Source organism: Prionailurus viverrinus, chromosome B3, assembly GCF_022837055.1.
Source record: "Prionailurus viverrinus isolate Anna chromosome B3, UM_Priviv_1.0, whole genome shotgun sequence".
NCBI classification, from domain to species: Eukaryota; Metazoa; Chordata; class Mammalia; order Carnivora; family Felidae; genus Prionailurus; species Prionailurus viverrinus.
Genome location: NC_062566.1, coordinates 112,659,667 through 112,687,403, shown reverse-complemented (window position 1 = coordinate 112,687,403; position 27,737 = coordinate 112,659,667). Strand labels below are relative to the sequence as shown.

General features: G+C 42.0%; 1 protein-coding gene across 19 annotated transcripts in view; it reads right to left on the bottom strand.

Annotated features, from left to right (window-relative positions):
* SIPA1L1 (signal induced proliferation associated 1 like 1) overlaps positions 1-27,737 on the bottom strand; it is a 365,199-nt gene that overhangs the window by 111,573 nt on the left and 225,889 nt on the right. For 15 of the 19 annotated variants that reach the window (XM_047861070.1, XM_047861065.1, XM_047861068.1 and 12 more), the window contains one exon: positions 14,119-15,918. In XM_047861070.1, the coding sequence (XP_047717026.1) occupies positions 14,119-15,616 (1,498 nt within the window). In that variant the 5' untranslated portion in view covers positions 15,617-15,918. Of the gene's footprint in view, positions 1-14,118; positions 15,919-16,776; positions 17,074-17,126; positions 17,604-27,737 lie in introns of those variants that run through there. The other 4 variants (XM_047861069.1, XM_047861067.1, XM_047861075.1 and 1 more) reach the window with 2 other exon arrangements.

Here is a 27,737-nt window from a genome sequence, read left to right as displayed (position 1 = left end):
CATGCTCTGTCTCTCTCTGTCTCAAAAATAAATAAAAAACATTAATAAACCAAAATACCAGCCTTTTTAGAGGCATCCTATCTGGTCCTTCTGGCCAGTCTTGGCTCTGCCTGTCCTTCAAGCTCAGTACCTTCGTCTTAGCACCTCAGGCTTTGGGTAGCACCTTCGGTACCTGCCCCTGGCTGTGCCATTAGTTTTTCCTAGCAGCCCTCTACCTACACCCTTAGCTGGCAGACTTATTCATCAGTTCCACAGGGCTCTTCCAGCCAGATCCACAAATCAGCTTTGTGTTTTGTGAGGATGGAAGGGGAAAGAGAGAGAACAAGAGCCGGGGAGTTGCGGATGAGTGTTACAGAAAGGCCTGGAAGCGTGTGATGGGAGAACTCAGGATGATGAAGTCTGAAGGAGGAGAGGGGAAGGGGAGAGGAACTGGACAATCAAGTAGGGTAGATAAACCTACTGACAGATGAGTTGACATACAGGCATTATACCACCCAAGGCAGTGACATTCTGGTGCCAGCATACTGGAGTGCCAAACCCAATACCGCACACATTGTTACAATGATATCATGTCGTGCACTGAGGTGCTCTGCCAAGCATTCTACCTAATATTCGTGTCCACCATGAAAATACAGATATTTCCTTCTTTTCTACAGATGTGGCAGCTAGGATTTGGAGAGAATAAGTCACTGTCCAGCCACAACTAGCAAACAGCAAGCAGTGCCAGAATTCAAATATATGATCTTATACTGATTCCAAAGCTCATTTTTTTAGCCATTTGATATTAACATTATCTTCCCCAAAGTTCCTGATACTATATTATGAATTTTAAAAAGTCCAATACAATTTGATGCCTTAAGGGATAAACTAGCCAGATCATACATAAAGAAAGTTTTATTGAGCTCAAATTGCTTAAGTGGCCAGAGGAGCAATTTCTGCATTGTGTGCAAAAAAACCCTCCAAAAACCCAAAAAACTAAAAACACCTGGGTTTTGGATTGGTTTCATATTCCCAGAATAGAAAAGATTTAGATTACTTAAAAGCATCTTAATCAGCAATCTCTGAAAATATATGAAATCAGATTTTTAAAAAATAAACAGGGTTTATATAAAAACAAAAGCTTTATTCCTTGATGTGCCATAAGCAAGGCTTCACTGTGTTTAAAGGGAGAGAGATTAACATTTTATTCATAGATGGTTGACTTCCCCCGCCTTCATTTTCCATATTTAACACCTAAACGAGTATTTAGTCTGAAGTTCTTAGTTCTGGTTCCCGAGTTTTAACAAGGATGATACAGAAAGTGCCAATCAGGTAGTTCTGCTATCACTAGAATATTCCACATAAATAACTGTGTTTCTGGTTGATACATTCACAATAATAAATAAAAAATTCGCAATCTTAGAAAGGGGAAATAGGAAACAATTCAAAGCTCCAGTAATTAGATCAAGTATAGCCACATCACCTGGTCATGAACTGAGTGTAAAACAAGTGTATGGGGGGGGGGAGCCCGGTATTTTAACTGTAAAGGAGGAAAGGAAAATACAATCAGAAGAGTTACAGGGTTTCAACCAGCACTTTCTGGACTGTTCCTGTGGTTTTCATACTTGCGGACTTTGTTATTACAATTTCAGTTGTGCATTTCCCTAGGGAGATCAGCATAATCTGCACTGTGTAGAATTATGAACAAAAATACATTTTTGTTTTCCAGAAATAATTTGTAAACTTAAAATATTTCCTTAAAGTTGTCAACTTAGAAATTTAAATAGGGAAATTAGATGTGATAAACGCGAATCGAAGACATGGGAAGCAAACGAAACTTCGCTGCTATCTCCCACCTGACAAACTAGCAACAACATCTCTGAAGTGAAAACTGGTGCTTGGCCGAGCTGAGCTGTCACGTTCATACTCTGCTGGTGGCCCTGTGAATTGATTCCAGCCATTTTAGAAAGCATCTTAGCAATATACGCTGAAGTCACAAAATGTTCATATTCTAACCTTAGTCACCCTAATTGACTACACAGAAGGAAAAGCGAAAACCCTCCCATTTTCTCTAGAAAAGGCACCTTAAGTCCCTGCAGCAGGAGGCACGGAAGATAGTTGTGCTGAGCTGACAGACCTGGGCCTCCCTACATGTCAGCAGGTCAGAGAATGGAACCATTGACAACTAAAACTATTTCTCCATGTTCAGTATTTTAAGCCACTGTTTGCTGAAACAGTCTACTGGGTGGGCTGCAAGTGTGCCACTGTTAGTGCAGTCGACCTGAACTTTGACCCTTGACACTTCTACTGGAGAATCTGGGTGCAACTAGGAAGCCTGCTCACTGGACCACATGCTTCTGCAGAGCGGCTCATCTCTGCCTCTTGGGTTTAAGTTGTTCAGATGTTTTGTTTTCGTGCAACTTATCCATCTTAATAAGACTAATAACTAGGTTAGAAAAGACAGATTTAAAGTTAGGAGAATTTTAAAAAAAGAAGAAGGAAAACAACAGCAGCATATTCGGCTTTTAAAATGAGAGACATAGGTTTGGCAAAGTAGCGGTAACAAGAGGCCAACTTTTTGAAGAATGGCTCTTTCCGAGAAGCGCACCACTCAGAGATTCTCAGTCTCTGGTCCCCAAAGGGCTCATCCTAATTATAAAGGGCGGAGGTTCCATGAGAACTAAATAGCCCAGGACTTTGCATCATAATCAAAAGCAGGTCATAGTAATGGATGTGGACATTTACACAGGACTGGCCACATGCCAGAATTCTGTCCCAAAGCACTCCACTAAGCTTATAATTATTGTTGCATAAGAGTAATTGTGCACATTTACAAAGTACACAGTGCTCTGAAGTTCCAATTCTTTTTTTCACAGGTAGCTCTTAAAAAGTAGGGTGGTCTACTTGACAAACTTGCCAAAATTAAGCACAAATGGGCTCAAAAGAGCATGTGACACTAAGCAGCCCATACTAGCCCCCTAACTTGCCAATAAAAGGTAGACTTTAATACAAAGTTATGTTGACATTAATAAACTGCAGCAAAATGATTAAAGGGGGAAAAAGCTCAAAGAAAACTCTATTTGAAACAAGAGGAAAATAAAGAGTAACAATCAAAATGGGGGGGGGGGAGGTTATTGATCATTATCTCTGAAAAACAGCCAGTAATTATATTTTTGAAAATTCAATCTCATTAGTGATGAAATTAAAATGTTTGGGGCCTGTAATAAATATTAAAAAATATATGCTATAAATATTCCAAGTAGGCAAGAAAATGTTCAACTATACAAGCTTAAACATACTAGTCAGACCTTTCTGATCTAAGCTTTCTTTTAAAAATTTTTAACATTTTATTTATTTTTGAGACAGAGAGAGAGAGAGAGAGAGAGAGAGAGAGAGAGAGAACATGAACGGGGGAGGGGCAGAGAGAGAGGGAGACACAGAATCAGAAGCAGGCTCTAGGCTCTGAGCCATCAGCCCAGAGCCCAACGCGGGGCTTGAACTCACGGACCACGAGATTGTGACCTGAGCCAGAGTCGGATGCTCAACTGACTGAGCCACCCAAGTGCCCCTCTTTTAAAATTTTTAAAAATGTTCTATTTATTTTTGAGAGAGAGAGACAGAGAGGCAGAGTATGAGCGGGGGAGAGGCAAGAGAGAGAGAGGGAGACACAGAATGTGAAGCAGGCTCCAGGCTCTGAGCTGTCACCACAAGGCCGGACACAGGACTCAAACTCACGAGCCAAGAGATCATGACCTGAGCCAAAGTCACACGTTTAACCCGCTGAGCTGCCCCTAAAAACATTATTCTAATTTGAGTAAAACAAACATTATTCCAAGAATCCATAGGTTTTGCCAAACTGCCAAATAGGTCAATGGTGGGGGGTGGGGGTGGGCGGGAGAGACACTTAGGAACATCTGATGTCAACAATATGTATAATGAAAAACTAGGGGCACCTGGGCTGCTCAGTTAAGTGTCTGACTCTTGATTTTGGCTCAGGTCATGATCTCATGGTTTGTGAGCTGGAACCCCATGTGGGGCTTTGTGCTGGGTGTGGAGGCTGCTTTAGATTCTCTCTTTCTCTTTCTCCTTCTGACCTTCTCCCTCACTCATGCCCTCTCTCTCTCTCAATAAAAAAAAAAAAAAAAATTAAAAAACTGGAAAACTGAAATTTGCAATAGGTGGAAAACTTTAAATAAATGATGGCACAGCCAATTACAGAACGATGAAGAAATATATAAACTGTATTTAATGATTCTACCTTACTGAAAACATGAATAGGAATGTATTAAAAAGATGAGACAAATAAAATCACTACCAATCCTGTAAGATTAATTTTCTAATTTTCTATAGTAACTAATTTTTTTATGACGAATATACATGTAACTTTTATGATGGGAAGATTTTTTTTTAAGTATAAAAAAATGTATTTGGTTTGCAAATGGCCAGTGAGTGTTAAAAAAAAACTTTATAGTTAAAGGGTGCATACTAGTGTAATTCTTTACTTTTCATGTTAACACTAATTCAAATGCCAACTCAGGAAAAAATATAGCATTCAAAGGAGAGAAATTAACAATGAAACACCTGTCTATAACTACACTTTTTTGTATTTAAAACATCCTTTGTCCCTCCTTACCAGGGATATTGTTGCAAGGCATCTTCCTACATAAAAATGCTTTTGAAGGATCTGAAATAATGTCCCTCAGAGACAGCAACAAATGCAGTCAAGGGAGAAGTCACCACTGCTCAGCAGGTCAGAGACAACGCAGTGTGTCTCAAAAAAACGGCACAGCCCACACACATGCTGTCTCCCAGGTACAGATGTGGCTTCTGCTGATGCTTCTCTACCATCAAATGCTTCTAAGTTGACTCCAATGCACTTAGAGATCTCTCTCTGCCCTAAAGTTCAGATGAATGGCCACTATGTACAGAGGAGCGGCTCCATCAGAAAGCTGAGGAAAGGAACTGATACAACAGAGCAAGTATTTCTGGAGCACCTGATTTTGGAGCTCAGGATGAAGGGCTCACTGGGTGTCTACAGTTATAATGAGGTACGCATTGGAAAACAGGCGACAGGCTTTTATTTTGTGTTATCAAGTTGTCCTGAAATAACAGAGCTAAAGATCCCTTCCTTCCTTGAGACAGCAGAGTATAGAAGTTCTTTGGAATATGGAAATCTGTAAGCATGGTGGTGGTTTTGCTGCACTTCGATACAGCAAGTTGGGTAAGCATTAGATTTCATGCGGATGGTTCCTATGGTAGCTTCCAGTAACTGACTTCACCTGAGGTTTTTGGTTTTTTACTTTTATCTTCGTTACTTTATACTTAGAGAAGTTGCAAAAACAGTACAGGGAGTTTCCATATATCCATGACCCAGCCTCCTCCAATGCTACATACGGTACAATTATCATTCCCAGAACCAGGAAATTAACATTGGTACAATCCCATTAACTAAAGATTTTATTCAAATTTCACCAGTTTTTCCACTATGCCCTTTTTTTGTTCTGTCCCGAAATCCCATTCAGGATCCCATATCGTACTTAGTTATTTCTCCACAGTCCCCTGTAGTCTGTCTCAGTTCCTCAGTGTTTACCAGTCTTTCATGACCTTGACACCTTTGAAAAGTACTTACCAATCAACTGGGTTTGTCTGGTGGTTTCACGTGATTGGACTGAAGTTATGTACTTTGGGCAAGAGAACCACAGAAATGATGTAACCTCAGCGTACCACCACTTCATGGGGTTCATGATAATGGACTTGGATTCACTGGCACCTGCCAGACAGTACATTACAAGTATCTTTGGGATACACTTTGAGATTATGCCAATCCTTCTCCTCCCCAACTGTCACCCACTGATTTTGGCATCTATCAGTTGCATCTACTACAGTTTACACTAGTAAAGTTCAGTCTCCATACCGGTGTGTTGGGCCTGTGGGGATCACCTGGTGGTCCTGGTTAATTTCCACTAAACCACCATGACCACACACAGACTTGTTTGTGGTCTCATTTCCTGAAAAGAGCGGAAAAGGAACTGCAACATATTAACCGGAGTCTGCAGTAGAACACAAGGTCATGCGCACAGAGGGCCCTCACAGCCTCTCCCTGAAGCTATAAATACAGGATACACTCGACTCAATAAATCTTAGACTTCACATCCGCACCAAACATCGTTCAACTGTGGGACGTTTACGGAGCTTCCCTAATCTGGGGACTTTGCCTTCAAGGAGTGCTTAGGCTGGTTAGGAACCAGAGCATCGTAGAAACAAGGGCACAGGGTGACTTGGGGCAGTGGTGGGGAGCAGGGGGCAACTCAAGCATCACAAACCCATGACAGGCAGGAGCCTGCCAGGCGGTTGAGAGAGGAAGAGAACACGACACGCATTGCGCCAGGGTGGAGGAGGAAAGGCAGCTCCATGCAGAAACGGAGCACTATACAGTTGGCCCAGCTCTGGCACCCATGGTTCCTATCCTGCACCATGGTCACCGCCCTCTCACGCTACAGGGACATTTGCACGTGAGGAGGTCTCACTGCCGTTCCAGTGCCAGCCCTCAGTCCTCCCTGTCCATGTCCAGGGAAGCCTGCTGGGGAAAGGGACGCACAGCACTGTGGGGAGGCCTGCCATCCACACCGGTCCTCCCAGGACTCTGACCACCAGACGACTAAGCAAAACCAGGAAGAGCACGACAGAGAAAAATGAGAAACACAGAACAAACATTTCTCAGGAGAAGAAATTTCTAATGGACGGCAATGGAGAGAGGTGAGGTATATAAAAGTAAGGATGAGCAATTATGAAAAATAACTGCAAAAAAACAAGATTAGTGGGATCCTGGGGATTAAAAATACAACTGGCTGAAATAAAATGGCAGGCCTAGATGACAGAATGCAGACAGGTGTATACCAATCCCCTCTCTGGGAGATAAAATTGATAAATCCAGAACAAAATGAAAAAGAAACTGAAATTACAAAAGAAAGACATGGCAGATAAATTTGGAGTTTCCACCATCCATCTAAATGGACTCCAGGCAAGTGGAACAAAGAAACTGTAATTTTCAAAAAATATTTGTTGAAATTGGGGGGAAAAAATAATGCTTGATGGTTTCTTGTTTGTCTCAAGGTCACCAAGGGCAGACTGTAAACACCATGAATACAGGTACATGTGCTTTTGTTCTCTGCCAGGCACTGTAGCTGGCACACACACTAGAGGCATAATCAATACCATTATTGAATCAAAGAATAAAGATACAAATGTGTACTTGTTTTTCAAGTAGGCTCTACTCCCAACCCCTAGATCAAGGGTCACACACTATACCAACTGAGCCAGCCAGGTGCCCCATGTGTACCTGTTGATTTTTAAAACTACTGAAAAAATATGAAGAACATTCCTATTAATACTAACTGGGATAATGAATTTGTGTGTGTGTAAGAAAAAACATAGAAGATTACAAGCCAAATTACTGGAACTAGGAGAGAGATTACTTTCTCCACTTCTATATTACTGATTTTTACCATAAGCATGCGTATCCTTTATGTGACTTATTCATTGTCGGTCTCCTTCACCAGAATGTAAGTTCCTTGAAGGTGGTCTGTTTTGCTTACCACTCCAGTGCCCAAAGCCTTGCCAAGCATCATGTAGGCACTCATGTGTATATAGCAGCCACAGATGAGCGGCACTTTCCCTTCCGGAAAGGGCTTGCAACCAAATGAGCCGCAAGAAATACAATTATAGCTGAAAGGCTCTGGCTGTAGCATCTTTGAATCTTCACAGTTTTCCAGCCCAGCCACTCTCTTTCTGGGCAGCCCCCATCCACAAACTGGGCATGCTGGGGGTAAGAGGGCCTGGCCAGTATTGCCCAACACAGGACCTCCTCTAAAGCTTATTCTTCACTCCACTGCATTGGCCATGACTTCGCTAGATCTGCATTGTGGTCTGAGGCTCCCCTTGTTCAATTCCGCTCTTGTTTTCCTGTCAGGGGGTCACATCTGCATCTTGGAGGACTCAACTTATCCAGTATATTCGTTACAGGATTAGATTTACAATACGATGTAAATTTACGCTGTTGCCAGGTTAGATTGTATCTGGCAAAGGCAAGAGGTTGGATTCTGAGTAGGGCAGACTAGACAGAGATGGAGAGACTGAGACACCTCTGCTAGAACCTGGGCGAGAGGCAATGAGGGTGTACAGCTGTAGCACTGGTAACAGGACACAGAGAGCAGGAAGTTAGCAGAGTCCCAGGAGGACTCAGGGGGCCTTGCCAGCTGATCGGAGGGGGAGCTTAAGGGAGACGAGGCAAGAAAGAGACTGCAATGCTTCAAATCCAAGCGACAGACGATACCAGTGGCATTTCTAGCAAGAGGGAGGTGCTGAGGGAGGCTTGTTCAGGGAGGAAAAACTAAAGTCAACATTTGTATGCAGGGCTTTGCACTGCCAACTCGACAGCCATCCAGGTGGAAGCCGGGGACAGCGGGGGAGAAAGGAAGCCAGAACAGAGGAGAAAGCCCGGGAAGACAGGGGTTGCATTTGGACAGAAATGTATGTATGCTAATTATCCTTTCCAAAAAGAAATTTTTGAGGTCATTAATGATAAAGGAAATACATAAATTATGCTACTGAAACAGAAATAAAAGATGCAAGTGGAAACAAATGTGTTAGTAATGAAGGCTGTATATGTGAGAATCAAATTTGGTCTTGGGAGTTGAAGTTAAAACAGAGGACACAGCAAAGAAACAAAATAAGCAAACCAATAAAATATACGTATCCCCAGAAAGCAGGCATTTGGTAGCTACCAGAAAACAGGTCCTGGCATCAAATTCCTAAAACAAATTTCTCACATGGAACTTTCCAAAGGGGCCAAAGAATGACATAACGGGCAATGCTTCATCACCAGTTTTACTGCAACAGCAAATTTTGTTTTTATATGACTGGCTCTTAAAAAGATGACCTTGAATAAGGTCAAGTGTTTGTGCAAATGTGGCCTTCTGATGGTTTATCTTGATTTAAAAATAAAACACAGGGAGGAGTATCTGGGGCACGTACCCTCTTAACCAACTTCCACACTCCTCGGAACGGAGATGACTCAGGTACTAGGGAATCCTCAATGCCTTGTGGAGCAGAGTTCAGAATCTGTGAATCTGTGTTAAAACTCAGGAGATCACAACCAAGAAAGGCGAGGAGGACTGTTTTCAAAGGAGCAAACATACAAACCTTCATACCTAATGGCCTCCTGGCTTCTGGAAGCCCTGAGCAGATAAAAAGATGGCAGCAAATGACTCTCCTGCGTTAGCTCAAGAAAAAATTTAGTGCCCCAAATCTCCCTGAAAGGGTCACCTAATTAGAGATCTAACTTTAGACCAATCCTATAAGAGTTTACGTGATCTCAGTCAAGACAAAACACAAGGATATTAAAACAATGAATTAATTATACATGGATAAAATCTTTCCTCATTAATGTTGGCCCAGATTGACTATGAAGTTCAAGAACACAGAGCACAACATGGTTCAGTAAAGCAGACTTGTTGACTCGGGCTTATCACTTCCCTGAAGAATAAAACTATCCACATCAAAACACTAAACAGCATAACTATCCTTAAAGAAATCTGAATTATAAGATATCCCAACTTGTGTCAAGTTTAATGTCGCACAACTTATAGAAGGATTAAAAAAACAAACTAAGCACAGATTTTTCTAATAAGCTTTGCTGTACAGTGGTCCATGACGATCTATACATATAATCCACACCATAATCCACCAGAACTGCTACTTGATGCTGGTCTAACAAATGGTTGATGATTTTCCTCTCACTCTCTTATAAAGAAAACTGGGTATTACAGTAACAACTGAACTCCAACGACCAACTGATAGATCTGGGGCCCAGCATTCTGCTGGAACTGATTTGTGTGTGTGTGCTCATGCATGTGTGTGCATGTGTGCAAACAGGTGTGTGTGTGGTGGGGTGAGGAAAGGTGGAGGTGGAGGGCAAGGAAAGGAAACGATAAAAACCATCAAATATGATGGCTTAACGTTATCAGAAGAATAATTAGGTACACAAGCATCGGGAGTGGGAAACTATTCTTAGGTGAGCTTCAGGTCTGACAATGGCAGTTTCTCCTGGGCATTGGGCAGTAGGGAGAGGCCCTTCCCCACCACACATCTCCAGTCACTGGACTTTGAGAGGGACACCCCACCTGGCACAGAGACAAGCCAATCAACACTGTTGACCAATGGAGCGAGAAACACCACTGCCAAGGCAGCCTGTAGGCCACTCTTTTCCATATATGCATCACCCTGACTGAGATTCAGGAAGGACGGGCCTCGTGGACAATTAGACACTCAGTGCAAGATTGGAAAAGTCCCGTATGACCACAGAAAAGTGAGGTGAGTGATGGCTAGGAAAAGTCTCCTCTTCAACAAGCCACGAGGGTAACTACTTTAACAGTATCTTCCACTTACAAACTCCCTTGGTATTTTGATCATAGTAGCTACATAAAAACTAAACACAAAATACCTAGGCGGACTCAGAAGGGAGGTGACCCGACTAATTTTAATGCTATCCTACTGCCTAGTTTGTGTTTCTCTAGGAAGGCCTGGTTGTGTCACTTGAACTTACCACAACGACGCGGACACGTTCACCTCAGGGTCCTAAGAGCATGAAATGACCAAGTCCGAGTCCGCATAAAGCACAATTAGTAACACAATAAATGTTAACGATGCTATTGGTGTCATTTAACCTTCGGTGAGTCCCACGCGCACTAGCAAACCAGCAGAGAGGAGGGGGCAAGAGAAAGGGGTGGGGGGCAGCACCGTGATGGCGCAGTGCTTATTTGAGTAAGTGCAAATGGTGGGCTTCCTTCCTCCATCGGTCCAGCCTCCTTCCAGCACTGGAAATGGCTTACATTGGTGGAGCCAAATATCCTCTCAAGTCTAAATTTGCAAAATAATGACATTTTTAAAAACAGTGTGACATCAGAAAAAGTGACTGCAGTTTCATGAGCCAAATAGAAGTAAAATTTACATGGAACGTCAACGGCCGAGTATCCTTCACTGAAGTGAATCCCCGCCGAGACTTAGCCACAGGGAAGTCAGGAATGCATTAAACAGCAGAATGGAAAATATCTGGCGATGAAGAGGCTGGAGTGACAGCCAGGTCGGTACCGCCACACTCTGCTGCTAGACGATAACCTACATCTGACGCTGACATACTCCTTCGACCAGACAACTCGCTTCCAGTTTCCGATTAGGAAATTAGGAAAACACGATGACTGCGCTGATCCCAGCGCACCAAGCTGTGTAGTAAAAATTATAAGAGAATTATTTGTCTAACTATAATCTAGAGGGTGACTAAGTATAGTGATCACCTAACTTTTTTAACACACAGTTACACTTTCGGGGCTTATCTGCAGCGTCAAATGAGGTTACTGAGAGCCATAATTTGTCAGATATCACTGTACTGTGACAAACGACCTGCCCGATTTGAAAATTCTAAGTTGTGTGGCCCAAGAAAACACAGCGGGCACTCCAAAACGGCCTCCCATTGGACCGACTTCCTGGATTAACTCCTGCTGAGTTCCCTGCCTGCACCACAATGACGAATGCCCCAGGCCTCGGGCAGGCCCTCTCCAGGGCCACGCACACTCTGTTCCCACCGGCTGGACTTCATGCTGACGAAGAGTCGGCTGTGTCCTCCCAAACCTGTTTATGCCAGTCGACTTGTTACTGTAATGATGAAATTTAATTAAATATTATGGAAACTGATGGAATAAGAGTACTAATAAAGATAAATCTTGTTTCTATTAAAAACTAAACTGAAAGCTCTGGAAAGACGTAATAACAGCAAGTCACTAAAAAGAAAGCTATTGGATTAGATGTGGGCAAGACAACTATAAAAAAGGAGGAAAAAAATGAAACCTAAGATTCTGCAAGATTGGATTGCTTTGCTAAGGTCTGTTGTAGCCCTTGTGGTTGATACTTTTAAGGCAATGTAAAATTCAAAATAGTGGAAGCACTGTCAAAGAAAAGCCCTTGGCCTCACAAGAGTTTGCCGAGTCCATTTTTATAGTGGAGTGAAAATAAAACATTCTAAGCATGTATAACATTTTAAAGGTTCCCTACTTTTAACTGGTATTTTCAATTAACAAGTCCCAATTTTGCTGGGTAAGAGGGTATTTTCCATGCTTCAAATCAGAAATGACTTTGGATTAGTGGCTTTTACATTTATGAAGTGTTATGATCTGGATTCCTCTGGAATACAGATGCCCAAATTTTTATCCCATACAAATTTCTACCAGATTTAAATGGAAAAACATACTCCTTCCCTACAGTCTAATATAGTAGAGAGAAGAACACGATGGTTAAGGACATTACGCTGGTGAGATGCACCGTAAGTGGAATCCTGGCTCCCACATCACTAGCTCACATCAGCTGAACCATTTAGGTTCACTTAACCACTTCAGCCCCAGTTTTTTCGTCTGGAAAATGCCATCCTTACCAGTACCTACCTCGGTGGGCATTTAGACGTTGAAATGAGAAAATGCAGGTCACACCAAATGCGTACTAAAAGTTTCTGGTACATAGTAAGTGCTCAAGAATGTTTATTACTATTATTATACTGCCTAATAAGAAAAAGTGCCTACTACTACATAAGTAAAATCATAACTGATATGTTCTCTCTTATGTTGGACTCGATGCATCCATTTTTGGCAAGATGGCCTCCACCAACAGACAACTAAGAAACACCTGTGGGAAATGTCCCCAGGTACAATAAAGCAGGGGCTCACAGCTAGATACAATTTTACCTCCCAAGAGATAGTTGGCAATGTCTGGAGACATTTTAGGTCATCACAACTGGGGGAGGGGTACCTACTGGCATTTAGGGTACAGAGACCAGGGCTGCTGCTGACCCCTCCTACATCCTACAATGCCCGCAGGATGGCCAGCCCCCTCAAAGAATTATCCAGCCCCAAATGCTAAGATGGCAACACTGAAAAACCTTGTACCCTAACGGACAGTATAGAGTGAAGAAGTAATTTCTAAAATCTGAACTCCTTAAAATTATTCTGAGAAAACACAGATTGCTTAAAAATGAAAATGGGATCTTCATTAGCATAGTGTCAAATATCAATGACACAGATACTTAGAGGACACGGATACTTATCAACAAGACAAGACTCTTTTGGCCAACAAACTCTCTTGAATAGGGTCTATCATGTAATACCTCATGGTAAGTTTGATTCTAATGTGAGCAATGTAACACAGTTACGACGAGTACTAGAAGCGGAACTTCATTCAGAAGAATGAATCTAAGTAAGATTCAAAAACCCCAAAGCAGGAAGTGGAAAGTCAGAGAGCTGCTCCGGTACTCTGCATACAGGGAGGCCACTCACCAGGGCTGCCGAGATTACTGACCTAGCTAATGGATCACCGGTGTAGGTCCTCCCTTGGTGAGCAGCTGGTTTCTCAGCTTGGGCACTCAACTCGTATGACTTAAACTCACTCTTCAATTAATAACGTGTCATTGTTATGACAGCTCCCAAGACTTCATTGAAACTACTTACTGTTCCATGAATCACAGGGCCTTACAATCCAACAATGTATGCAATATGTAACCCCCCCCCCCCCACAACACCAGAAAGACTACAAAAGAAGTCACCAATGTTTTAAGGGTCCTTATCTCTCCAGACTCTTTTCTACTCAAATCTGTTAAGACCTAGATTTGATTCCTGCGGGAAACTTATTGGCTCTGTGACTTTTGCCAAATAACACAATCAATGTTCACTAAAATTCCTATCAAAGTTATAGGAATGTATAAGTCCCATTTCCTGATGAGAACACTGAGGCAGAAAAGAAATGGTTCTGTACTAAGCATAAGACTGCTAAGAAAAGGCAGCACTAAGATGGTTTGTGTAGTTAAAAAACAAAACAAAACTGTATTTAAAATATTTTCAACTTTATGACATTTATCTCTCAAGGTAACAGAGCAAGTCTTTTCTACAAAGGCTATAATTGCATCCACTAAATTAAAAAAACCATTAATATTTAATATACATTTTTATGCCTGAAAAGAGGCAGTAACTCAGAAATGCAAAAAGGTATGAATTGTAGCAAATCTAACTACTTCATACATCATGGCACAGGAGCTCTACTCACCCTTCTGATAGAAGAATTTCCTGTAATAGTACGCGCCCAGGTCCACATGCTCCACGATGTATCTCTTCACCCTGTCCAGATGCAACACAAGGTTGTCCTTGGGCACTTCAAGTACCGCCACTCCTGCATTTGTGCAATGGGAACTAAGCGTAGACTCAAAGGAGGCACTTTCACACCCACTAAAGGAACCAGAATTTGATTTTGACAGGCTGATTTTCCTTTCGCCTTCTCCGCCTATCTCATTCCGAAAATACGGACAGCTCAATACAAGTTCATTGCTCTTATCGTCTCCCTGGTCCATGCTGAGGCTCCCCTTGGAATTCAGGTCCTCCGTGCTGCCCATCGGGGAGCTAAAACTGGCCGAGTGGGACAGAGGTCCGGAGACCAGGGATGCCACGGCAGCGGCCGATGCCCCCGTGGTGGTGTTTCTCCTCTTAATAACGTTGTGCCTGTTCATAATGGCCTCATTCAAGTCAAATAGTATACTCTGGACATCGTAGTGGGCAAAGCACTTCGGGCATGTCCAGGGCCTGACAGAGTCTTCTGACCGGTTGTCTTCAAGATCTGACGATTTCCCAAGTTCCTCACCTTTGGCATTGCGTAACTTACGAAAAATGGACGAGTCTCCAGTTTCAGACTTGGAACGGCGCTTGAGTGGTTTTTCCCTTTCCTTAAAGAGCCGGAGGTTCTCCCTCTGGGAGATGGGCCCGTCTATGACATCCAGGGAGAAACCGGAGCCCTTGCCCCCACTGGCGATGAGGAAGTCACTGAGCTTGGTTGGAGTTGGACCTCGATCAGACTTGTCGTCTTTGTAGCCCTTTAGCAAGTCAAAGAAGCTTTCCCCGGACGTTCCCTGCTTATCAATTGAAGAGGTGCTACCATATTCCCTGTGCAGTGATGGCCCAGTCTTGTATGTGGGCGAGATACATTCATCGAAGCTATCCACGTCAAGTTCACTTATGGTGATATCGCTGTTGCTCCGCTGACGGATCCTGCGGAGAGCCTTCCTAGGGGAGCTGGGGTAGGCTTCAGGCATGAGAAATCTGGAGTCCATGTTCTCCGCCGGCCTCGTCTTGTTTTTCAGTGTGTTCTGTATGCTTTTTAACATGGCTGAGTCACTGGAATTGAGGCTAACAGAACTTCCCTGACTCACAGGACTGCTTTTGGAGGACAGGCTCTCAAGGCAACTTGAGGTTTCTATTTCCTGGCTTGAACGGCTAGATTCTTTGACGTTTTCCTTTCTCGGGGGCCAATCCGCAATCCTAGCCCTAACCCCCATCTTGGGGACTCCGGGGGTCGAGGTTATATGATGAGACCCTTCGCTTCGGGGGGGCCCTACCGGAGCCATGACCGAGGACCCTAAACTGCCATTCTGGGACCTGAAGCGTCGCATGTAGAAGTCGTCAGTGTGGACTTTGGGGGCGCCATCTGTGGCGACAACCGAGGCCCTTTCGGGGGCAGCAGGCCTCTCCGTCTGCGACCGTTTCAAGCTGGTCATGATGTAAAAGCAATCAGACTCAAATCCCTGTACAAAGGACCATCATATCTAAGTTTTAAATGTGCACTTCCCTTTTGGAGAATGGTTTCCAGAAAATATAGCAGTTGCATGAGATCTTAATCTTTTTCATTTAAAAGGTTAAATGATGCCTTATTTCCAAACCTCTGACAATCCAGATCTTCAAAACATTATAATCCACAATAGTTCCTTTGCTTCACTTTAACAGACAGCTGTCTTTCAGAAAAAAATGAATGGAACTTGTATTACGAGGACTCGGTGATTGCCATAATCCCATGCTTTCCCTAAAAGAGAAGGACAATTAGGATTAGCATTTGATAAATACATCTAAAAATAAATATGCAACTGCTAAAAGCAGACACATGAAAGAAAAGACTCAATAATGGATTGTGGTTTGCAGTTCACAGCCCATATTTTTAGTAAAGCAGGTTTGAAAGGAAGAAAAGTGAAAGCATTCAAGACCATCCATCATTTTAAATGATATATATTTTAAAAGACTATTCATACTTGAGCTTCACTGAACTGTTTCCTGTAAGAGGAGGGGCGTGGAGATCTTGTTCTAGGACATCAAGGCTCCTACCCCAAGTACAGACCAAGCACAGGCTCCAACGACCTCCAATAATGTAGAGCATCATGAACCCACCACTGTGCTGACCAGAAGTTCGAGACATAACCAACAGAGTTCGATAATTAAGCAGTGTACAATTTTTAAACAAGACAAAAAATTACGTTATCGAGTATGTTGCAATACTCACTTTTTAACACCTTCTGTATCTCAAAATCCTTACTTTTTTTTTTTTTTTTTTTGGTTCTTTACAAATGCTTAAGACAGTTGGCAAGAGCAAATACAATAGAGAGAAAAATAAGCAGGGTTTTCCCGGAGCCATTATACCCATTAGCACTCCTCTGTATTTCCCTCACTTTATTACTTACCCCCACAAGGAGTATCTCGGGATGGATCCCGCATTCACCACCACCCCTTCTCAAGCTCTCCTTAGTCTACTCTTGAAGCTAGAAATAATTCCACTAATTAACCAAATGCCTGCATTTCCTTACGCGCTGCATTCTCCCCCCGCCCCCCACCCGCCCCTCCGGTGCCGATTTACGAAGACAGCAGAAACAAAATGCTGCTCTGGACAGACCTGTCCATATTCCCCGACAGACGACAGAGAAGTGTTAGCATCCTTGCAGGTGATGGGTGAAGAACACCAACTTCCTTGTGAGCCCGTCAGTCGGGAGGCAAGAGGCAAGCATGCTGAGTGCAAAACCCCGCGTGGTTGCGTACATCCTGAAAATAAAGGCAGAGGACCCTTTTCCAGGGCTCCACGGATTACACAAGAGGTGGCCTTTAAATTCTTGCCAAATACATGTTTGGAAGGATGCTGCTGAACCAGCACTGCGCTGACAGGGCTGCATTGTCTACAAATCACGGCAGACGCCCCGGGGACGACCCGCGCTCGCTGCACTCCGCTCATCGGTAACAAGCACTTACTTCCACGATAATTAAGCAGCTCGCTAGTCGGCCTCCTGCCTCCGAGGCAGCCGCTTTAATTTCTCTTGCAGTACGCAGCATCGTTTGAGAAGACTCGCTGCTATTTAAAGGCTGGAACATTGAGGGGAGTTTCAAAAACTGCACGCTGCCTGCAGAATGCAGGGCCGGCTGAGCTCCAGCTGGGCTCATGGGCTGGGCCGGGCCGGCGGCCGATAAGCGCCAATTGTTTTCACTCTGGCTCCTCTTCCTCGGCTTTTGTGACGGGGAATAATGGTTTTGCACGGCCACCTAATTAAACCTGGCTTTTGAGCTTTCGAGATACTTCTGCCCTCAGACTGCTAGGATTTCCTTTACAATTCAAAACGCGGCATGCTCCTCTCCAACTGTAAGCCTTCAAGTGGAATAACGTGCTAACTTGCTTCCAGAGGCGCCGGGTATGCCCATGTGTCCACAGCTGAGGTTTAAGAAGTGCTCCTCCTAAGATGGGAGGGAAACCAGCCAACTGAGCCAAAATGCAAAGTAACCTCCAGCCCATCTCCATAGAAAAAAATCTTTAGGCAACCAAAGCTGGAATTTATGAGCTATTTTGTAACTGGGGGTGAGGCAGGCTGTTTATTTCAATGAACTATCTTTCAAACAAAGAATATACTAGCATCAAGCACAATTCTAAGTAGATTCTTACAAAAATCAGATGCTTTCAACATTTGTCACAAGCTCACAGAAATCCAAATAAATCTACCATTCCCAGAGCTTTTGGTCTCTAAAAGGCCAACGCACTAATGCCACGGTGATAAAAAAGACATTCTTGTCACATTTCATTTCCCTTAGAAAATAGTTTGTTGCAGAACTGTCTTTTTTTAGGAGATGTGAAGTTCTATCCATTGTAGGAGGAAACTGAAAGGCAGCCCTAAAAGACAATAAATAGAACTGACTTGGAAATGCCCAGGCTTGGCTGTCTCTACTACAGACCTCCTCTTCGGAACCATCTCACATGCTTCCTAGGTTTTTAAATGAGTTTTAAAAAATCTTATATTTCATAAAAATTTCTTTGCAGTTTAAAAGAAATGCCAAGACTCCCATTACGTCTTATAAAACAATGCAATGTTTCCTGTCAATTTCAAAATAGAGATGGGCACATAGGGAGAGAGAGTGCCCACAGTTTAATGACCTGTCAAAACCAAGGAGTTGAAGACAGACAACTAAGTTAAATAACAGATTTTTTCTGTCCTCAGGACCTTCTTTCCTATTCTCATTGCCTCCCAGCCCCATCTCCCTCCCGTTCTCCCCATCCTTGTTTATAGCATCAAACCCCTTTCCGTGCAATATGAACTTTGGACACAGACTAGCATATGTAGAAATATATATATATGTATATGTTTTACATTTGTTAAATTAGTCAAAAATAAAAATTTCAACTATGTGTGTAATATTATGACAGATCTGTAACACCTAAAGCCTACTCCTTGGTGTTGATGGAAAAGCAAACATATGCTGACAATTATTAGCAATTCTCTTAATTATCAGCAAACCTGCCTAAGCATCACTGAATACAGTAAAAAGCAATAGATTTGAATAGAGGAACAATACTAATTTATAGCACGTCACCTCCATCTGTCGAAACAGTCAGCTGTATAAAAACTTCCTTGCTACACATTTAATTTTCCACCTCTACGTACTATTTGGAATGTAAGTGGAAGATCCACTTAGCAACCAACCCCACTGTTTAGTTCGGTGACTTCTTGCAAATTCTAGCAAACAAGAAGATGCGTTCAAATCCTACTGGGAAAGTCTTTTCATCACTCAAGGTCTATCACAACGTAACCTGCCATCCTTTCCTGACATCAATCTTCCAGAAAAAGCGCTTCCTCCTCTCTTCTAAATCATCCCCAGCATTTCTGAATTTCCTTCTGACCACTGACCACACGCTTGGTGCTAGAGGGTATTTGAGGAAACAATCTCTCCCTTCAAGGGAAGCTACAGGTGTAAAAACAGTCCTTCTGATTCTGGCTCCTTGAGACATTCACAATCTTGACCCCTTCCTCTTCCCTAAAACTCTCTTCTCCAGATTTCCCTGATAACCATGTTCTTCATTTTCTCTTGCCTTTCTCTTTTTGGTCACTCTTCAGTATCGCTAGTGGACTCCACTGAACAGCTAGTGATTCCAGAATGGCATCCTTGGCTTTGGCTGGCCTCTCTTACCATCCTTCATACTTTGGGAAGGGGCTATAAAGGGTATCAGTATTAGGACGTATGGGAGCACTGAATCCATTAGGATAAGATAGTAGGCACGAGTACACTCAGGTAAAAATATTACTCTGGAAAGCAGGGTGTTGTTGACTTGGTTGGGTCACAGTTGCCTCTGCACTGAATGAAGACCAAATAATGGAATTACATGAGGAGATAGCTGCACGGTAGCCAGTGTGGTCTGGTGACATCATAGGTACCTGAACTTTTAAATATAATCCCTGTGCAGTTACCTCCAAATCCCTACTCATGACTCTCTCCCCTAAACTCCAGATAAAATATATACAAGTACTCATTTGATATCTTCCTTATTTACCAGTTGGTATAACGAATTAGCTACCAGAAAAATGGAAAAATAATTTTTTTCCAAGAAATGAATGAGTGGTAAGGAAGTGAGAACAATAAATAATTGAAGGAACCAAACTAAAGGAACAACACGAGAAACTTTCCTTGTGCCAAGGGCATAAAGAATAGTTTAGAGGCTACATAAGAAGATGTGGGAATGAAAAAAAAAAAAAAAAAAACCACCCAGAAACAACAACAAAAAAACCAACAACTACAGTTCTTCCCTGAAATAATTTACAACACAATATGGTATGTTCACCAAAAAGATGTAGCACTTCTCATCAAATACGTCCATATTACAAAATGGGATGTTGTTACATTTCTCCACTAGTACTTGTGAAATATTATCTTATGAAATTTGAGTATTTATGAAAGTATCAATGTTAATAGTGTATAAAGTTGTATATATAGATTTAGAATGCCCATAAATATTCTTTAGTAATGCCCATAAATATACTTCAGAATGTAATAGGAAGCTTATTTTATAATAGAATTATAACCTCACAGTGCCTGAACATTACGTTAGCTAGGACAACCAAATAAGGTAAACTATTTTCTTTACATCCCTTCCTGGCTTTTCTGAAGTTCACTCACATTGCATAAAAGTAACATCTCAGATGGAAGGGCTGTCTCAGTCTTTGAAGCGAGCCTGTAACACATACAAACATCTCAGTGCAAGGTCATGTAGAATTTAAGATTTATGAATCAGCATGTAACTTTTTAGAGAGGAATTTCCCTTCTTTCATTTCTGTTCTGTCCCTTCAACAAAAAGCAGGAAGGATTGGGAAAAACGGGGTTGACAAATCCAGTTCCTGTTCTCCAAATGTTCACTATCTGAATAAGAGACCACTGATGGAGACAAAGTAGATGCAAAAATGCCCTGAAATTAACCAAGCGAGTAAAGAAGTTATAAAATGCAAAACCATATAATAAAACGAAGTTACCTTTGAATCTGGAGATAAGAAAGCAATTTAAAATGTGTCTGTTAGGCCAGAGCAAGAACCAAAAGGAAAAATAACATTTGGTTCCTACCCTACCGCCTAACTAAAAAAGTTCACTGAAAAAAGTTACTTTTCAAAGTCCTATTAAAGCTTGAAGATCCTTTGTATAGCGGAGGGTGAAGGAAACAACAAAATTCGGCAGAAAGCTTGATGGCGGAAACAGGAGACTAGAATAAAGAAGGTGCCCGAGTTTCGTGGCGGAGTTACTGGTGGGTAGGGAAATGATTCAACAGCTGGCAAAATAAGAAAAGAAGTTGAGTGTGAATGTTTATCTCTTACACTTAAACATGATTAGACTTATGTAATATGCAATATAATGCCAAAGGGCTAGGTCTGAGGAGCTCAATGGTAGAAACGTAGAGGTATAAAGTAGGGTATACTTTACCCTAAGGCAATAAGGCAATAAGTAGGCAATAAGTAAGGCAATAAGCAGAAGGGGAACGGTGACTCAGAATTATCAGAGGAAACACAACAGGTGTTTGAGGTGCAGGAAACGAACACATTTTTTTTTTTAATTTTTATTTATTTTTGAGAGAGAGGGAGAGAGTGTGAAGTGGGGAGGGACAGAAAGAGAGGGAGACACAGAACTCGAAGCAGGCTCCAGGCTCTGGGCTGTCAGCACATAGCCCAACGCGGGGCTCGAACTCATGAACCGCGAGATCATGACCTGAGCCGAAGTTGGACTCTCAACCGACTGAGCCATCCAGGTGCCCCTGAACAGTTTCAAGGAAAATTGGAGTGTACCCACTCATCAGGGGCACTGAGCATTTCCATGCCTGGCACCAGGATATAAGAGACCAGACCAGACCAGTGGAGCAAGTGTATGTTTTTCAGATACTAATTTGTACATTAATATTCATTTAAAAACATAAAAATTGTATTCATCAGTACTGTACAATGTAATCTACTACTGCACAGCTGATTATCAAATATGATTTGGTACGAAACCACTTCCTACCAAATATGATCGAGGGAAAAGGGAGTGTCAGAAATGGGAACCAGTAAATGTCTCCTATGCAGAAGGGAATCGTTGGCAGCTCCCCCAAATGGTGCTTCAAATTCTGCAAGTTATCAATCCGCAAAAAAGGGTCCCAGAATTAAATACGGCAGGGACACACTACGTATCACCTCCCTTAGGACATAATAGTACTTTTTAGTAGATTCAAGGTTACACGAAAAAAAAAAAAACATTTATTTAAACTAAGATTTCTTAACTGATAAGACCCATGGATTCACTTTTTAAAAAAATAGAACAATTTTTATATTGTGCATCCTATGGAATGCAATTGGGGACAAGAATGTCCAATATTGGAATAATCTAGAATACAAACAAAATTGTATATACATTATAAATTTTGCTTTTTTTAAAAAAAAATTACATAACCAGCCCAAAGAAGTTCCCCCAAAGGATTTACAATGCCTGTCTTTAGGTAGTTGGATTAAGAATAATTTCTGGGCTGGGGTGCCTGGGTGGCTTGGTTGGTTGGGCGGCCAACTTCGGCTCAGGTCACGATCTCACAGTCCCTGAGTTCAAGCCCTGTGTTGGGCTCTGTGCTGACAGCTCGGAGCCTAGAGCGTGCTTCAAATTCTGTGTCTCCCTCTCTCTCTGCCCCTCCCCAATTCATGCTCTGTCTCTCTCTGCCTTTCAAAAATGAATAAATGCTAAAAAAAAAAAAAAAAAAAAAAAAAGACTAATTTCTGGGCTTTCTTTTTTTTCTTGGTACTTGTACTATTTGTTTTCTAAAATGAGCAAATGTAACTTTAATAATCAGAAGAAAAAATGTAGGAAAAAAATAAACCCATCATTCTGTTGTTTAAAAAAAAAAAAAAAAAAAAAGACCTGGGAATGTAGTACGATGAACACACCTCTGACTCTGACTCCTAATTATAAACTACTGCCCTGTTTAAAGCTCCAACTACGCAAATCACCGAACAAGTCAAAGCTCAACAGATGTTAGGTCCTTCCCCGGAGATGATCTTGCACTAAATCTCCTGACTTAAATGAAATCAAAGAGGGCTACCTGAAATGTAGAGTATTAAAGATGAGAAGATCAGCAGTATTTACAAATTTGATTACTTCGTACAGATGATTAACACAACTGCCTAAACTTCCTCATTTACAGATGATTTCTTTGTATTTAATATCAATATAAAATGCCCTGCAGCCCAAAGAGCCTCCATTTCACCTTGTCACCAGGTGGTGGTGACTGAAAACCCAGGTGAGGCTGCCTAACCGGGGTGAGGTTGAGCCATCAGCCATCATCACATGTCCCCTTTCCTGGGACGCTTCTACTTTCCCACCTTCAGACATCTTACCTGTCGCCACAGTCCTCTTTCTGCGGAGATTCAGGCTAAATGTAACGAATGTCCCCATTTGGGCTCTGCTATGAGATATTGACGGCTCAGGAAACCAACACTATATTTAACCTGAGGAGGGAGACTCTACTAGTATTGACTTTCCCCTCTGGGAACAGAAGGGAAAGAGACGGTCTGAACTGTATCAAGTCAGATTCAAATTACATAAGCTATGAAAGCTACCCTTGATCCACACACAATGAACAGCAGCCGAGAACCCACATCATTAAGACAGTTTGTCAGGTCGCCAACGTGGACCTGGGCCAGGGCACCGCTGGTGCTTTGCACTATACCAGTCACCCTCCCAGGGGGAGCCAAAGAGGGAATGTTTCCACCCTCAAGTCCCTCTAATCTACCTGGAACAAGTATGGGAATCCAGTGGGTTCAGTAAGATAGAACATCACAAATGGCTTTAATAAACATATTGTGGTTCTCTCAATTGAATATTTATATTCTAAAAAGAAATTTCAGAAAGTGTACTTGAAAAAAGCACATGTAAATTCAACTTAGGGTAGAAAGTAGCATCAGTAAGAATCACAGATAAACATAAAGTTGTTTCTATATACAACCCTAATATCCAAATAATTTTAAATCATGATGAATATCAACGGTAACCATATTTCATTTGGCATATTTAAATTTTTTTTAATGTTTATTTTTTTTGATAGAGAGACAGAGCATTGGCGGGGGGAAGGGGGGGGCAGAGAGAGGGAGACACAGAACCCCAGGCAGGCTCCAGGCTCTAAGCTGTCAGCGCACAGCCCAATGTGGGGCTTGAACCCACAAACCATGAGATCATGACCTGAACCGAAGTTGGACACTTAACCAACCGAGCCACCCAGGCACCCCACACTTAGCAGATTTTAAAATACCACCCAAGGACCAAGACTTAGAAGAAAAAAATTAAAACAAAATCACCCCGCACTGCTTTAGCATTTCCTTAAATACAGATTGCAGATGCTTTATTTGTCTGTTTCTTCCTACCCTTATTCCTGGCTAGAAGCTCTCCCTACAGGGCTCCAGAGCAGCAGGACTCCCCTCCACTTCTCTCTCCAACACTTGTTCATGTCTTCAGTCCTCACAAGCACCCTGTGAAGCAGTATCTCCGTTTTCAGGGAGATAAGTAGATTGTGTGCGACACCAGGGGCTAGCTCTCAGTAAATACTGGACTGGCAGAGAATTTATGGCAGAAAATTAGTTCAAATACACATTATAAAAGAAAAATCATCTTCCTTTATAGCCTGAGTTATTCGTTTTTTTTTTAATGTTTATTACCTTTTTTTTTTTTTTGAGAGGCAGGGGAGTGGGGGGCAGAGAGAGGAGAGACAGAATCTCAAGCAGGCTCCATAAGGTCAGCGCAGGGCCCGGCATGGGGCTCGATCTCACAAACTGTGAGATCATAACCTGAGTCAGAATCAGGAGTCGGACACTTAACCGACTGAGCCACCCAGGTGCCCCATTTCTGAAAACAAACTCCTGTACGAATCTCTACATCTAGCAGGAGAAAAATACTGATTGTCAACTTTCTTAAAATGCTACAGTGGTCAAGCCACTTGTCTTTTGGGAAGCTTCACAGCCCCTCAATTGCCACCCTGTTATTGTGTGATTGAGGCTTGGAATTCAAGACTAAGTGGCACCCGTCCCCAGACTGCTTTCTCCTTCCCGGCACAGCAGGCAGTAGGTCTGCCCTAGACAACCGTGGTACCTTTCCATAAAGATCTACTGGATGACTGAACCCGAATTAAGGGTATCCCTCTCTGAGCTTGCATTCAGAATTTAAAATTGTGAGTTATGAGGAAAAAAACCCTGTCCAAACCTGTCATTTTCCACATGTGGTATCTCAGGGTCAGAAACTGGAAGTTCACCAGGGGCAAATGGCCAGGGGCAAAGCCCGTATGTGAAGCCAAATTTCCTCATTCCCAGACTCCCATCCTGTCAGCTCTGCCAGAAGTTCTTCCAGAACATGCTCTGCAACAATTTGCTGCCATCAGTTTTAACTTCAGTTTGAGCATCCATGATGCTGTACCAGTTTGTACACAACCTTGTTTACACAGCACCTCCCGGGAGGTGTGATCCACAGAGCTTGTGTGGAAGATTCTGCCACTCAGAAGAGCCTGGATCGCTGCTCGAGGGGTCTGATGCCTACGCCATGTTGCTTGCGCTACAACACTCTACCTCCTAAAAACGCCTCTCCTCCCCTCCTACTTTTTGAAATTCGTGACAGCCCTACACATGGTTGGGCCTTTTCTCCCCAATTAGATGTTTAGATTCCTGAGGGCAGAGATCCATCCGGTTCTTCTCCCCAAAGTATCTAAGCTCAATCTCCTTGAAATGGAATCATTAGAAACAAAAGTCACAGGATCTCAGTTAAAATGGACTAGAAATTAATGGATAAAGTAATAGAATTCATACTGTCATTTAAAATGTGGTTATGGCTATCTCATAAATATCAGTATGAAGGGGGACAGGTCAAGAAAACAAAAAGCCTACCTGAACAAAATTTAATACAGATTTCAGCTTAATTTTTCTCTTTAGGAGCCTTCGTAACAACAACAGAAGGGAATGAAAAATAACAGCAATTTGACCTTCTTCCCTTCTATCCAGTTACCATCAAAGGGCATGAAAAATAGCCACACGAATGAGCAAATCTTTTAAAAGAGCAACCAGAAGTGCATCAGTTAGAACTGGACAAGGCCCCTTCACAATGAAACCACTAAAAAGTAAACGAATGCACAATAGGATTAGGTCTTAAAAATCCTAGCAAAGTAAATAAACACATTCACAGGAAAAAGGAGGGGTGATTAGTCTAGCACAGGTGGGAGAGACAACAGAAACCAGAAATAAAAATAACCGTCACCAAATCCATGATGGTCAAGACAATTATCTTTTATGCTCATGTAATTTCTCTCCCGTATACAAGGCTTCCCATTGTTGCCTCCTTTTTCAAAGCTGTTTTCTTTTTGTTTTTTTGTTTTTTTGTTTTTTTTTCAAAGCTGTTTTTTAAATGAATGAATTGTATGCTTCTTGTTTAAAAAAAAAAAAAAAGGAAACAGTGCAGAAAAAGTGAAAAATATCTCTCTCCTTCAGGACACCCCAATACTAACCCCAAGGGGTAGCCACTCCTAATAGTTTGTGCATTCCTCCAGATATTGTGTGGGCCGGGCACACACAGTAAGACAGGCATTGAATGACAGATACAGACCAGAGAGAAAGGATACAGTGCAAGGGAGAGCTCACTTCTGAAGACTTAATCTAGTATATAACCAGAAAATGAAGGAAGGCAGAGGGTGGATGATGAAGAATTAAAGAATCTACTTATGTCCAGGAGAGGCAGAGGACCTCCCCCTGCCAAGCTGACAGAAAATAACTTGATGAAACACTTCACAACTGACACAATTTAAATCATATATGTGTGTGTGTGTGTGTGTGTCTAAATCCTGGTTCTGAAAATAGGAGCCCTCTACAAATGTTTCTGGCAACTTGTCAGCAACAATTAAGACAAGAGCGAATGAAATAACTTTTTTTTAAACGAATGCACAACACATTCCTCCAGGGTTTTTTTTCTTTACTAATTATGCACATACACAAACATTCATGCACATTATACATCACCCTCACATAAAATTACTTTTATCTATTCCTGACTTCTAAATGAGATTTTACTGACAAATTTATTATTTTTAAAAAAGGAGGTATAGCTGACATAATATTATGTTAGTTTCAGGTCTACAACTCAGTGATTCAATATTTGTATGTACTGTAAAATGATAACTGCCAGGAGTCCAGTTAACATCGTCACCATATATAGTTACAAAGCTTTTTTTCCTTGTGATGAGAACGATCAAGTTCCGTTCCCTGGCTACTTTCAAATATGCAATACCACAGTATTAACTATAGTCACCATGCCGTACATAAGATCACTGTGACCTACACATTTTATAACTGGAAATTTGTACCTTTTGATCACCAGCACCCAAGTCACTCCTCCTCAACCTCAGGCGACCACCCATCTGTTCTCTGTATCCATGAGGTTGGTTTTTGGTTTTAGATTCCACGTTACTCACAAATTTTGTAACCTTATCATTTAAACTTTGATTTACAAACTAGAAAAAAAGCTAATGAAAATGCAAACCAACCAAGCATTCAAAGACAGAACCTTAGGGCAGGAAGTCCTCTCTTTCTTGGCGACTCCTTTCATTTTTGTGACCAAGTGAAAGAAATTCCTTAACTGGAATGATAAGTTTGATCTTCAAATGTCATCTTGTGTGCCTGCACTAACACTCACTTCAAAATTTCATCACCCTGTCTCTTTGGTACTGAGTGCTTACAAAGTGCATGCAAGCACAACACTTACACTCTCTTGCTTAAAACCTCACACCAACTTCCCACCACTTTCAAAGCAAAAGAACAATCTCACAAACGCAAGATAGATCCCTCTAAGTAACAGCCTTGTTTCTTTACGCTGTCAAGAGAGCGTATGGCTCCAGTCAAAGGGAAATAGAACCAGCTACAATGCCTTGAATATACCTTGAATGCACTCATGAGCTTTCAAAACAAACAAATAAACAAACAAAACCAAACTACACAAAACCAAAACACCAAGCAGCAACCTGTGCTGGAATACAACCTCATACAATTCTCTTCCGTCGTTGTCTTGGTTTGTTCC